Source organism: Myotis daubentonii, chromosome 18, assembly GCF_963259705.1.
Source record: "Myotis daubentonii chromosome 18, mMyoDau2.1, whole genome shotgun sequence".
Taxonomy (NCBI): Eukaryota; Metazoa; Chordata; class Mammalia; order Chiroptera; family Vespertilionidae; genus Myotis; species Myotis daubentonii.
Window position 1 is genome coordinate 29,867,127 of NC_081857.1, and position 13,378 is coordinate 29,880,504.

At 41.2% G+C, this 13,378-nt stretch overlaps 1 protein-coding gene across 1 annotated transcript in view; it reads left to right on the forward strand.

Annotated features, from left to right (window-relative positions):
- Positions 1 to 13,378, forward strand: part of NUP210L (nucleoporin 210 like) — a 54,951-nt gene that overhangs the window by 30,843 nt on the left and 10,730 nt on the right. Inside the window, exons 22-34 of the mRNA XM_059674792.1 lie at positions 101 to 229; positions 1,242 to 1,369; positions 2,454 to 2,586; positions 3,533 to 3,595; positions 3,946 to 4,125; positions 4,481 to 4,561; positions 4,639 to 4,770; positions 5,131 to 5,289; positions 6,402 to 6,493; positions 7,772 to 7,946; positions 11,338 to 11,513; positions 12,063 to 12,280; positions 13,029 to 13,165. Of these exons, the coding sequence (XP_059530775.1) occupies positions 101 to 229; positions 1,242 to 1,369; positions 2,454 to 2,586; positions 3,533 to 3,595; positions 3,946 to 4,125; positions 4,481 to 4,561; positions 4,639 to 4,770; positions 5,131 to 5,289; positions 6,402 to 6,493; positions 7,772 to 7,946; positions 11,338 to 11,513; positions 12,063 to 12,280; positions 13,029 to 13,165 (1,803 nt within the window). The remainder of the gene's footprint in view (positions 1 to 100; positions 230 to 1,241; positions 1,370 to 2,453; positions 2,587 to 3,532; positions 3,596 to 3,945; positions 4,126 to 4,480; positions 4,562 to 4,638; positions 4,771 to 5,130; positions 5,290 to 6,401; positions 6,494 to 7,771; positions 7,947 to 11,337; positions 11,514 to 12,062; positions 12,281 to 13,028; positions 13,166 to 13,378) is intronic.

A 13,378-nucleotide genomic window follows, 5' to 3' on the forward strand; every position in this document is an offset into this window, starting at 1 on the left:
CTCAAATTCAATTTAAAAACCTTTTAAAAAGAAATAGTTGCCATAATTATGTTTGGACCATGTTTGCTTCTTTACCCAGCTACCATCTTCTTCCTTCTAGTTAGTTCCAATACATCCTGGATTTCTCACCTTGGAGGTCTATGATCTGTGCTTGGCTTTCTTGGGTCCAGCACTGGCCCACCTCAGGGTGTCAGACATACAAGAGCTGGAGCTTGATCTCATTGATAAGGTGAGAAATATGTGCTTTATCTTACAAATGAAACAGGCTTCATTTTCATTCTCTGAAACATCACTTACTATAGTCTCTGCTCACAACCTTTGGTAATGTTATTGGAAAAACTGCCCTTAAAGAACAACACTCTGGGGGGTGGGTAAGAGATCAACCAAAGGACTTGTATGCATGCATATAAGCATAACCAATGGACATAAGCCACTGGGTTGTAGGGGAGGCAAGGGGATTATCAAGGGCAGGGGGGAAAAAAAAGGAGACATATGTAATACTCTTTGTAATACTTTAAGCAATTTAAAAAAAAAGAATTAAATATTGAAAAAAACAACAACAACATTCTGCCCTTACTAGTTTGGCTCAGTGGATAGAGCATCGGCCTGCATACTGAAGGGTCTCAGGTTTGATTCCGGTCAAGGGCATGTACCTTGGTTGCAGGCACATCCCCAGTGGGGAGTGTGCAGGAGGCAGCTGATCAATGTTTCCTCTCATGATGTTTCTAATTCTCTATCCCTCTCCCTTCCTCTCTGTAAAAAAATCAATAAAATATATATTTTTTAAATTCCAACATTAAACATGGTAAAGATAGGCCCTGGTCAGGTGGCTCAGTTAGTTGGAGTGTTGTCTATAAACCAAAACGTTGCAGGTTTGATTCCCGGTCAGGGCACATATCCACAGGTTCAACCCCAAGTCAGGGTGCTTACAGAAGGCAATAAGTATTTCTCTCTTTTCTCTCTCTCTCTCTCTCTCTCTCTCTCTCTCTCTCTCTCTCTCTCTCTCTCCTTCCTCTCTCTCTAAAAATCAATAAAAAGACACATCCCCAGGTGAGAATTTAAAAAACAAGTAAATAAAAATAAACATGGTGAAGATAAATACAGTATACATAGATTAGTCTTGTTTGAACAAAGGCTGACCAGGAACATTTAGCATGAAAAGTTTGCCACCTCTAAGATTTAGACTGTCCTTGATGAATGAGGCACCTCTACTAAAATTACCTCTTTTTAAAATCTATTAGGTTGAAATAGGTAAAAGTGTGTTAGTAACTGTGAGAGTTCTTGGCTCTTCCAAACGCCCATTCCGTAATAAATACTTCAGAAACATGGAGCTCAAACTGCAGCTGGCGTCTGCCATTGTCACCCTGACGTGAGTACCATTTCAATACTTCTTCCTCCCTATGCTCCACGTCTTGACACTCTCCTTCCTGGTAACCTGGGAACCCATGGTTGTTTTCGAGTTTCCTCTTTCCCTTTTTGTCACAGTACCTTTCGGCCCTTACTCTCTTCCCATATTCAGATGTCTTGTTTGAGGGCTAAAATCATGAGTCTCATTAGTTTTTCCATTTTATGAAACTTCTTCCTGGGCGATATCCTTTTGGGGTGCTTCTATATAGAGGACTTTCAAAAATCTATTTAGAAGCAGAGTCACTAGTATACCCGCCTGTGAAAGGGGAATTGAAGGTATTCTAAGTCAGTTTAGTATTTGCAATTTTGCCAGTCTATGTTTATATTACGTACTAGAGGCCTGGTACATGAAATTTGAGCATGGGGGGGATCCCCTCAGCCTAGCCTCTACCCTCTCCAATCCGGGACCCCTCAGGGGATGTCCGACTGCAGGTTTAGTCCCGATCCCTGTGATCGAGCCTAAACCTGCAGTCGGACATCCCTCTCACAATCCTGGACCCCTGGCTCCTAATCGCTCACCTGCCTGCCGGACTGGTCGCCCCTAACTGCCCCCCCCCACCAGTCTGGTTGCCTCTTACTGCTCCCCCTGCTGGCCTGGTTGCCCCCAACTGCCCCCCCTACCGGCCTGGTTGCCCCACGCAGCCTGCTGTTCAGTCGTTTGGTCGTCCCTCACTAACCCCCCTGCCGGTCTGCTCGCCCCCAACTGCCCTCCCCTGCTGGCCTGACCGCCCCTAACCACGTCTGCCTCAGCCCTGCCACCATGGCTTTGTCCAGAAGGACATCCGGAAGGTCTCCCGGTCTAATTAGCATATTGCCCTTTTATTAGTATAGAGGATTCCTTTGGCGCCTTAGAACAAGATTTTTGTCTTCAAGAGATTCCTGCCATTGCCATGAACTGGGTCTTGACTTTGGAAACTTATTTTCTGGCAGTTCCCTCTAACCATAGTTAAGATGAGCAGAAAATGTTAAGCATCTTTAGAAAGATGCATAACTGGCCAGTCTTAAAACCAAATCTTTCTCATCTAAAAATACATGGGTCTTTGCAGGCTAATGGAGGAACAGGACAAATACTCCGAAAATTATATCCTTCGAGCTGTCTCTGTGGGGCAAACCACACTTGTGGCTATTGCCAGGGACAAGATGGGGAGAAAATTCACATCAGCTCCTAGGCAAATTGAAGTAAGAAAATGACCTCATTCAAAATCGATACTTCAACTTATTTAGCATTATTTATCTTTCCGTTTAGTTTGTACGAGTTGAAAATCATTTGACTGAAAAAAATTGTAGTCGAACTTTTGCAACAATATGTGGTTTGTGTGTTTTTTGTATAAAAATAACATACTTCTTGTAGAAATTGGAAAGCACAAAACATATAAAGACACAGAATAAAAATCACCTATAATTCTAATAGAGTAAATTATTTTTAAGATTTCAGTGTATTTCCTTCACTTTAAAAAAATATTTTTAAATTTTTTTTTCAGTGATTTCAGAGATGGAGAGAGAGAGAGAAACATCAATGAGAGAGAGTCATTGATTGGCTGCTTCCTGCACGCTCCCTACGGGGATCGTACCTGCAACCCGGGCATGTGCCCTGACCAGGAATCGAACAGTGAACTCCTGGCTCATAGGTCAATGTTCAACCACTGAGCCACGCTGGCCAGGCTATTTCCTTCACTTTTTCCCTTACACTTACTTTAACATGGATGAATCATATACTTTTTTCATCTTAATCTTCTATCAAAAGTATTTTTTTATGTGCTTAAAAGTAATTGTTAGCCATTTGTTGATAAGTGTTGAAGCTGGATAATAGGTAGCTGAGAATTCTTTATATGTTTGAAAAAAATGTAAAAAAAAAAAGATAATTGTGAACATAATTTTAATGGCCAGTTTTGTTCCAATGAGTGGCTATGTAATAACTTATTTAGCATTCTCATTTAAGTAATTTATAATTTTTGCTATTATAAATAAAAGTTGACTTTATAAGTAAATACATGTCTTTGTATATTTTGTATATAACTTTATTATACATAATTAGGGTTTTTCCCCTTAGAATAAGCTGCATGATCATTTGTTTTGAAATTGACTCTAGTTAATCACTATAATCCTTTTGGTTTTCTCCTTCAAGGTGTTTCCTCCATTCAAACTTGTTCCAGAGAAAATGACACTGATTCCAACCAACATGATGCAGGTGATCTTAAAGACAAAAAAAATAAGATTTACCCTTTCTCCTCATCCCACTTCTGCCCATCCCAACATATACACTCTTCTCTTCTTATTGCCTCCTCTTGTCTACTCCCAGCCAAGTACAATAGGGTCTGGTAAAGAAGAACGTTAGTATTTTTCCTGTTCCACAATGAACTGCCTCTTAGAATCCCACTGGTCATCTGCAACACTTCCATTTCTTCTGCATTTGAGTTGATGTGGAATATAAGGCGGTGGGAGAAAGTGAAAAAGTCCGGTTGTTGGGACAAAATGTTGAGGACAAAGATGTGCCTTCTCCCCATGCTTCGGGAATTCACTGGTGTGTTTACATCCTAGGTGATGTCTGAAGGTGGCCCCCAGCCCCAGTCTGTCGTTCACTTCTCCATCAGTAATCAGACTGTGGCTGTTGTTAATAGGAGGGGGCAAGTTACAGGGAAGGTGGTTGGCACAGCTGTGGTCCATGGCACCATCCAGACAGTGAATGAAGATACTGGCAAAGTCATTGTGTTTTCCCAGGTATTGGTTCTTTGTTCTTCTTGGCTTCTACTCTTCCGTCTGGGAACCATATTGGGAGATGAGGGAGGGAGTAATGAGGAGGAGGGTGTTACCAGCCCAGAAAAATACTTTTACTCCCCTCATCTGGCATGCTTTTAAGCTGGCATGGGAAATATGTGATCTTTAGTGAAAAACCCATGGAATACATTGTTATAATATCCATGAGGAATTATTTAAAGAGCAAAACCAAACATAGTATGGCATGTTTTTGTTGTGGTGGTTGAATGCCCCAAACCAACTAGTTATCACCAGCATCTCTGTCCACCCCACAGACACTCCCTCTCAGCCTAAACTGGTTCTCCTTCCTGTTGAGCAGGATGAAGTGCAGGTTGAAGTTGTTCAGCTAAGGTCTGTCAGGATCCTTGCAGCTGCAACTCGACTCATCACAGCTACTGAGGTCCGTATGATGACCCTGTGCTGGGCTCATTATTTTGATAATGCCAGTTCCGACACGAAACACTGTTTTCTTTCCAGATGCCAGTTTATGTCATGGGAGTGACCAGTACCCAGACCCCTTTCTCCTTTAGCAATGCCAACCCTGGGCTCACATTCCACTGGTCCATGAGCAAAAGGGAGGTATTGGATCTAGTGCCCAGGCATTCAGAGGTATGAATGTATCTGTTTATTATATTACCTTAGGGATCTTGATAGTAAGTTTTTCATCATAAGTTTTAGACTGAGTCGCTTTCTTCATTTTCATTCTCCTCCTATCAATGGATTGACTCGAGATAACTTAAGAATCTTACAGAGGTGTGCCAGAATTAATTGAGCAATGCAAGCGGAGGTTTCTCTAGGGGTGACTCTGTTGCTAAGAGTGTGAAAGGAAGTAACTGTGAAAATAAGCCCTGGTACTCTAGTTCTTCTAGATGGCTACTCCCAACCTACATTTTCCTTATTGTTACAACAAAGAGAGAAGGGCACAATGTTTATTCATGAATATTTCTTAATCCACCCCTCACTGTCTAGGTTTTTCTACAGCTCCCAGTAGAGAATAACTTTGCCATGGTTGTCCACACAAAAGCAGCTGGTCGGACCAGTATCAAAGTCACTGTCCGCTGTATGAACAGTTCCTCTGGGCAGTTTGAGGGGAATCTGTTGGAACTGTCTGATGAAGTTCAGATCCTGGTAAGGGCCCAAACCTAAATCTTGCATTTGTATATTAGGAGAAAAAAAGTTATATTTGCTTTATCATCCATGAAGAGCCTAGCCTGAATAGAGGTAGAGAAATGGCTAGAGGGATCCCTAGAACAGGTTTATAGTTTCTAGATCTTTTGTCATTTCTTCTAATTGCCTCTATATAAGTATTGACATTAGAAACTACACACTCCTCTCAACTCCCCATGAACACCATAATAACTAAAGAGGGATTCATTTCTGAGCCATTCTGCCTAACATAGATATTATGATACAGTCCAGTTAGCTATATTCATAGGTAGAACGAAAACTAATCCTAACTTCTGGTAAGGTGTAGAGTATGAATAGTTTCTGCAGGTGTTCTCAAGCTGAAAGCTAAATGGCCCTATTGCTTTTAAAATTCGAAAGAAAAATTTATCAGTTGTGTGGAGCAAATAAATTTTTCTCCCTCTAAATATGGGACTGATTTTTTCTTTTTCTTTTTTCTCCTTTATTTTGGCTTTTGTTCTCTGATTCAGTGAGACATAGAGGAAAGCGCACTTTGCTAGGTAGAAAACCTGAATAATGTCCCTTGCTAATTTAATATAGATTCTTTGTTCTCAAATCTCTTTTCAGATTATAGGAGCTAAAATTAGAAATTTCAAAATTATTTTATACCTTATATCTAAGTAATACAGAGGAATAATAGTATAAACTTGAAGCAAGCCTAATATTAGGTTATATAGTCTAGACTACTATACATCTTTTTTTTTAAAATATATTTTTATTGATTTCAGAGAGGGAGAGGGAGAGCGAGATAAAACATCAATGATGAGAGAGAATCATTGATCAGCTGCCTCCTGAACACCCCAAACCAAGGATCGAGCCTGCAACCCGGGCATGTGCCCTGACCAGGAATCGAACCGTGATCTCCTGGTTCATAAGTCAACACTCAACCACTGAGCCATGCCAGCCGAGTATAAAATACCTAGGTACATTTTAAGAGCATTGTGGAACGTTAGGCTAAGTTGAAGTTAGGCAGACTGACTTGTAGTTGTCCATCTGTGAATAAAGGCCATCACTTATCTTTTCCAGATATGATAAAAAAAGTTTTCTCATTACAGGTATTCGAAAAACTCCAAGTTTTCTATCCAGAGTGCCAACCTGAGCAAATCTTAATGCCCATGAATTCTCAACTGAAACTTCATACCAACAGGTAAGGATAATGGAGGCCAGGTTCTAACTTCACCTTCAGTAAAACATTGCACATGGAAAGAACTATATTGCTTTCTAGGTGATTTTCCTAATGCACAAATAATTTTTATTTTTGGTTGAGGTAAAGTTCACATAACACACAATTAGCCATTTTAAAGTGTACAGTTCAGTGGTATTCAGTACATTCACAAAGGTGTGCAGCCATCACTCTGTCTAGTTCCAAAATATTTTCACTATCACAAAAGGACACCATGCCCATTAATAGTCACTTCCCATCTCCCCTCATCTTAGCCCCTGGCAACCAGCTGTCTCTATGAGTTTAACTATTCTGTATACTTCCCACAAATGGACTTATACAATATGTGACCTTTGTGTTGGCTGCTTTCAGTTACCATAATATTTTCAGGGTTCTTCCATGTAGCAGTACTTCATTCTTTTTATGAGTAAATAATATTCCATTGTAGAGATATAACATTCTGTTCGTCCATTCATCCATTGATGGACATTTTGGTTGTTTTCATCTTTGGCTGTTGTGAATAATGCTATGAACATTCATGTACAACTATTTGTTTGAATACCTGTTTCAATCCTTTTATTTCAGTTGTTTTGGCTGAATAATTTTTAATGATAAGCATATAATAGAATTTGATTTTTTTAAATATATTTTATTGATTTTTCACAGAGAGGAAGGGAGAGAGATAGAGAGTTAGAAACATCGATGAGAGAGAAACATCGATCAGCCACCTCCTGCACATCTCCTACTGGGGATGTGCCCGCAACCAAGGTACATACCCTTGACCGGAATCAAACCTGGGACCTTTCAGTCCGCAGACCGACACTCTATCCACTGAGCCAAACCGGTTTTGGCAGAATTTGATTTTTTAAAAAGATTAGCATAGTCCTGGCTGGTGTAGCTCGGTTGGAGTGTTGTCTCTTGCACTGAAGAGTCACAGGTTTGATTCCCAGTCAGGGCACAAACCAAATTGTGGGTTTGATCCCCAGTCAGATGTGTATGGGAGGCAACCAACCTCCCGACTGATGTTTCTCTCTCACATCAATGTTCCTTTTTCTCTCCCCCTTCCTCTCTCTCTAAAATCAATAAAAACATATCCTCAGGTGAGGATTAAAAAAAAAAGGTTAAGCATATCAAAGCAGACTTTTACCTGAGAAACAAATAAGCACACAATATAGAGAATGGCAGGCAGTTTCCTCAGAGTAATACTCCTTTCTGGTCAAACAGAGTCTCCAAGAGATGCCACTTGCTCTGTTTGTTCCCTAGGGAAGGGGCTGCCTTTGTGAGTTCCCGTATTCTCAAGTGTTTCCCTAACTCATCTGTCATTGAGGAGGACGGTGAAGGGCTCCTGAAAGCTGGTTCCATTGCAGGTACTGCCGTGTTGGAAGTCACTTCTGTAGAACCTTTTGGAGTCAACCAAACAACCATAACTGCAGTTCAGGTGAGTTCAGGCACTTACTATCTACACTAATAAAAGAGAAAGATGCAAATTGACCATACCTTTGCAACGCCCAACAGCCAATTGGGAGTGAGTATGCAAATTAACCCAACAAAGATTGTGGGTTAATTTGCATATGCAGGCACCATGACAACAACGCAGGCATTCCACACAGCCCCAGCTGCTCCAGGCTTCTGGGCAGCGTGGGAAGGCGGAAAGATGGCTCTGGCTGGAGTGAAGGTGGTGCCGGCAGCCAGGGGAAGAAAGGCCCATTCTTGCACGAATCTTCGTGCATAGGGCTACTAGTAAGTAAGTAAGTAAATAAGTAAATAAGTAAGTAAGTAAAGTAAGTAAAAGGAATACTATGCCCTTAACAGGCATATTTCCTTTTTTAAGAATTAGAGACTTCTCAGAAAGTCAGAAATGAACTATAAGGTAAGAGATAATCTTGACATGATTCAAAACCAGTAATGGCGAACCTTTTGAGCTTGGCGTGTCAGCATTTTGAAAAACCCTAACTTAACTCTGGTGCTGTGTCACATATAGAAGTTTTTTGATATTTGCAACCATAGTAAAACAAAGACTTATATTTTTGATATTTATTTTATATATTTAAATGCCATTTAATTTTTTTTTATTTTTTATTATTTTTTTAATATATTTTATTGATTTTTTTTTACAGAGAGGAAGGGAGAGGGATAGAGAGTCAGAAACATCGATGAGAGAGGAACATCGATCAGCCGCCTCCTGCACATCTCCCACTGGGGATGTGCCCACAACCCAGGTACATGCCCTTGACCGGAACCGAACCCGGGACCTTCCAGTCCGCAAGCCGACGCTCTATCCACTGAGCCAAACCGGTCTCGGCTAAATGCCATTTAACAAAGAAAAATCAACCAAAAAAATGAGTTCACACGTCACCTCTGACACGCATGTCATAGGTTCGCCATCATTGTAATATAAACCATCAGATTAAAGTGAACTTTAGCCCTAGCCGGTTTGGCTCAGTGGATAGAGTTTCAGTCTGCAAACTGAGTGGTCCCAGGTTCAATTCCAGTCAAGGGCATGTACCTTGGTTACAGGCTCCTCCCCAGCCCAGTCCCTGGCAGGAGTATGTGCAGGAGGCAACCAATTGATGTTTCTCTCTCATCAATATTTCTGTCTTTCCCTTTCTCCCATTTTCTCTAAAAATCAATGGAAAAATATCCTCCAGTGAGGACTAAAAAAAAAAAGTTGAAGTGAATTTTAGAGTCCTTGTTATCTTGTTATAGCCTCACCTTGGTGTGATTGTCTTCTGAACAGCTTGGGCAAGAAAGTTGGTATGGGAGAAGTGTAGAACTATTGTTATCAAAATGAGGCTTTGTTTTCAGAATTAAAAAATTAGAATTAGACAGTTCCTCAGAGGTAAGTTAGTATAACACACACATCAGAACAGAGCTGCCACCATGACTGGGCAAGAGCAGCAAGATGCTGCAGCACAGCGGGTACAGGATGAGGTGCATCCTGCAAGTCAGTCATACCTCCATTGGCACCTTCAAGGCTTTTGACAAGCATATGAATTTGATCCTATGTGGTTGTGATGAGTTCAAGAAGATCAAGCCAAAGAACTCAAAACAAGCAGAAGGAGAAGAAAGCAAGTCCTCAGTCTAGTGCTGCTTCGAGGGGAGAAGCTGGTCGCGGTAACAGTAGAGGGATCTCCTCCCAAAGATACTGGCATTGCTGGAGTGCCACTTGCTGGAACTGCTGGGGGCCCAGGGATCATCAGCAGGACTGCTGGCAGAGGAATTGCAGCTGGTGTTTCCATGCTGCAGACTTGCTTGGGCCAGTTCATGGGGTTGGTGGGCCATCCCAACTGTGCTCCCTACCATGGAAATGTGCCCACCGAGGCCCTAGACTCATCTTACCCCCTCTCATCTCCAAGTGTTTCCCCAAAGACTGTACCTAGTCCTTTTATTTCCTTGTGGCCTGTGAAACAAATTTATAATATACTTTTTTAAATCCTCACTCCAGGATATTTTATTCATTCATTCATTCACTCATTCATTAATTCATGAGAGTGGAAGGGAGGGAGAGAGGAAAAGAGAGACCAGGAATCGAACCCAAGACCTTTTGGTACCCGGAATGACACTCTAGCCCAGGGGTGGGCAAACTTTTTGACTCGAGGGTCACAATGGGTTCTTAAACTGGACTGGAGGGCTGGAACAAAAGCATGGATGGAGTGTTTGTGTGAACTAATATAAATTCAAAGTAAACATCATTACATAAAAGGGTACAGTCTTTTTTTTTTTTTTAGTTTTATTCATTTCAAACAGGCCGGATCCGGCCCGCGGGCCGTAGTTTGCCCACGGATGCTCTAGCCACTTAGCCATACCGGATAGGGCTACAATCAACTTTTTTGTTCTTAATTTTCACCCAAGGATATTTTTCCATTGATTTTTAGAGAATGGAAAGGAAGGGGAGAGACAGAGAGAGAGAGAGAAGCATCAATCAACGTGAGAGAGACACATCAGTTTGGTTGCCTCCTGTATGTGCCCCGACCAGAGCCAGGAATGGAACCTGCAACCAAGGTATGTGCCCTTGACTGGAATCAAATCTAGGACTCTTCAGTTCACGGGCCGACACTCTATCCACTGAGCCAAACTGGCTAGAGCTAAACTTTTTTTAATATGTTTTTATTGATTTCAGAGAGGAAGGGAGTGGGAGAGAGAGAAACATCAATGATGTGAGAGAATCTTCAATTGGCTGGCTCCTGCATGCCCTCTACTGGGATGGAGCCTGCAACCCGGGCATGTGCCCTGACTGGGAATCAAACTGTGACCTTCTGGTTCATAGGTCGATGCTCAACCACTGAACCACGCTGACCAAGCAAAGCTGAACTTTTCTTGTTATCACAGCTTATCTCTTACAGTGTTAAAAAACAAATTATACTATTCTTAATAATTATTTAACAATATTGAGCACTCTGCACAAAATAAATTGCAGCTCTTTCCTCAAAAAGCTTCTCTTCACATTCCCACAGCTTTAATAGTTAAAAGCCATTTCCTATACTGTCATATTTTCACTCTGATTTAAGTCATCTTAAATCAAGAGCTAATTATTTCATATGAAAGAGGGACACATTTTTTTATCATCTATAATAATAAAAGCATATATGCTAATTAGACCAAACATCCTTCCGGACAACCTTCCGGACGAAGCCAGGGCTGTGAGGGAAACGGTCCCAGGTGCCTGCCGGCGGCTGGAAGAAAGCCAGTGCTGGCAGCTGGGGGAAGGAAGGCCTACTCTTGCACGAATTTCGTGCATCGGGCCTCTAGTTGATTATAAATCTCAGAATATGGACACAACTCCTCTCCAATGCATCCTTCTCTGTACCAGTAGGTTTTGTCTCCCACAGGTAGCACCAGTGACATACCTGCGAATGAGCAGCCAATCCAAGCTATACACAGCCCAAGGAAGGACCCTATCAGCCTTTCCATTGGGCATGTCTCTCACCTTCACTGTTCAGTTTTATAATAGAATCGGAGAGAAATTCCACACACACAATACCCAGCTTTATCTGGCTCTGAACAGGTATGGAAGTCAATGACATTATGGTAGAAATTCTTGCAGATTTGGTTAGTGTTATATAGCAGCTCCAGTAAATTGCTCTCATGTTCTGCACTTGGAATCTGATCTTTGTTTCTTTCATTATGATGGGAAAAGACCAGAATAGTTATTAGCTGTTCAGTGAAGAAAAATATCAGGATATTTTGAATCTGTCAAGTCCTAGTTCACAGAAAGCTTCCATATGGAGGTAATTGGAATATTATCAAAAAGTCGTACTGAAAAAAAAAAAGTTTAATTAAAAAAGAAAAGAAGTCTTACTGGGCACCATATACTCTATATACTGGTATGTGAAGGTAATAGACAGATCTCGGGCCCTTACTTGCTTATTGTCCATTGTAGAATTCCTTCTGAACTTTTGTGCTGTTGAATATACTGTAACTAGAGGCCCAGTGCATGGTTGAGGGGACAATTTGCATACTACGCTTTTATTATACAGGACAGGGTCTGTTCCCAGAACTGTTTTCTAACTACTGTCCCTTTTCAGAGATTCCTGCTTTTCATATCTACTTTCAGAGATGACCTCCTACTTATCGGACCAGGGAATAGGAACTATACTTACGTGGCCCACGCTGTGAACAGAGGGGTGACACTTGTGGGGCTCTGGGATCGGAGACACCCAGGCATGGCAGATTACATTCCTGTCGCTGTCGAGCACGCCATTGAGCCAGACGCCAAGCTCACCTTTGTTGGAGATGTCATCTGTTTCAGTACTCACCTCCTCAACCAAAATGGTCTGGACACCTTCCTTTCTTAACCTCACAACTGGTTACAAAGCTACTCATCCCTTAAAGGATTTTTTTCTAAATTATCTAAGTTCCAAAAGTGTTTTTATGCATTTTATTATTTTTCATGTTAACTGATAATTCTCAGTTCAATGCCCAATTCTCTCAATAGCTAGCCACCAGAAGTCAGCCAGTTATATTCATCAAATGCCTATTGAATGCATAGCTCTATGTAATGTATTATGTAGACAATGTAGGGTACTGTGCCTTCTCCTCCATTTCCAGCTTCTGAAGGAAGGTAAATGCTTACCTGAAGAGCAGTAAAGGATGAAATAAAAGTAAGGAAAGGAGCTGAACTGGTTTGGCTCAGTGGATAGAGCGTCGGCCCATGGACTCAAGGGTCCCGGGTTCGATTCTGGTCAGGGGCATGTACCCTGGTTGCGGGCACGTCCCCAGTGGGGGGCGTGCAGGAGGCAGCTGATCGATCTCTCTCATCGATGTTTCTAACTCTCTATCCCTCTCCCTTCTTCTCTGTAAAAAATCAATAAAATATATATTTTTTTTTAAAAAAAAAAAGTAAGGAAAGTATAAGGCGGCTTTAGTTCTAAGTTATCCTCAAAGCTCGGTGTTCCTCCTGGATGGGAAGAGAGATCAATATGCTTTAATGGTCTACTGATTTGGAGTCTGAGTAAGGTTAAAGTGACCATCAATTTATTCAAAACGTTGCAACAAAGTGCTTTTTCTCATCTTTTCCTAGGTGAACCTGGGATATGGATGATTTCTACCGACAGTATTCTACAAATAGACACTGTCACTGGGGTAGGAGTGGCCCGGAGTCAAGGAATAGCAACAATCTTTCATGACATCCCAGGACTGGTGAAAACATATCGAGAGGTAAACTTAACAATACCAGGATTGAAGAGATAAGGGCGTATATTTTTATAAATGGGAATATGCATATAAAAGAGAAATACAGTCACATATCAGATATAAAAAGAGCCAACAAGCTTTATTGGGATATAAAGGGAAACAGTATTAGGATTCTTTCTTTTTTAACTTTTTAAAAAATATATTTTTATTGATTTCAGAGCATGAGGGAGAGGGAGA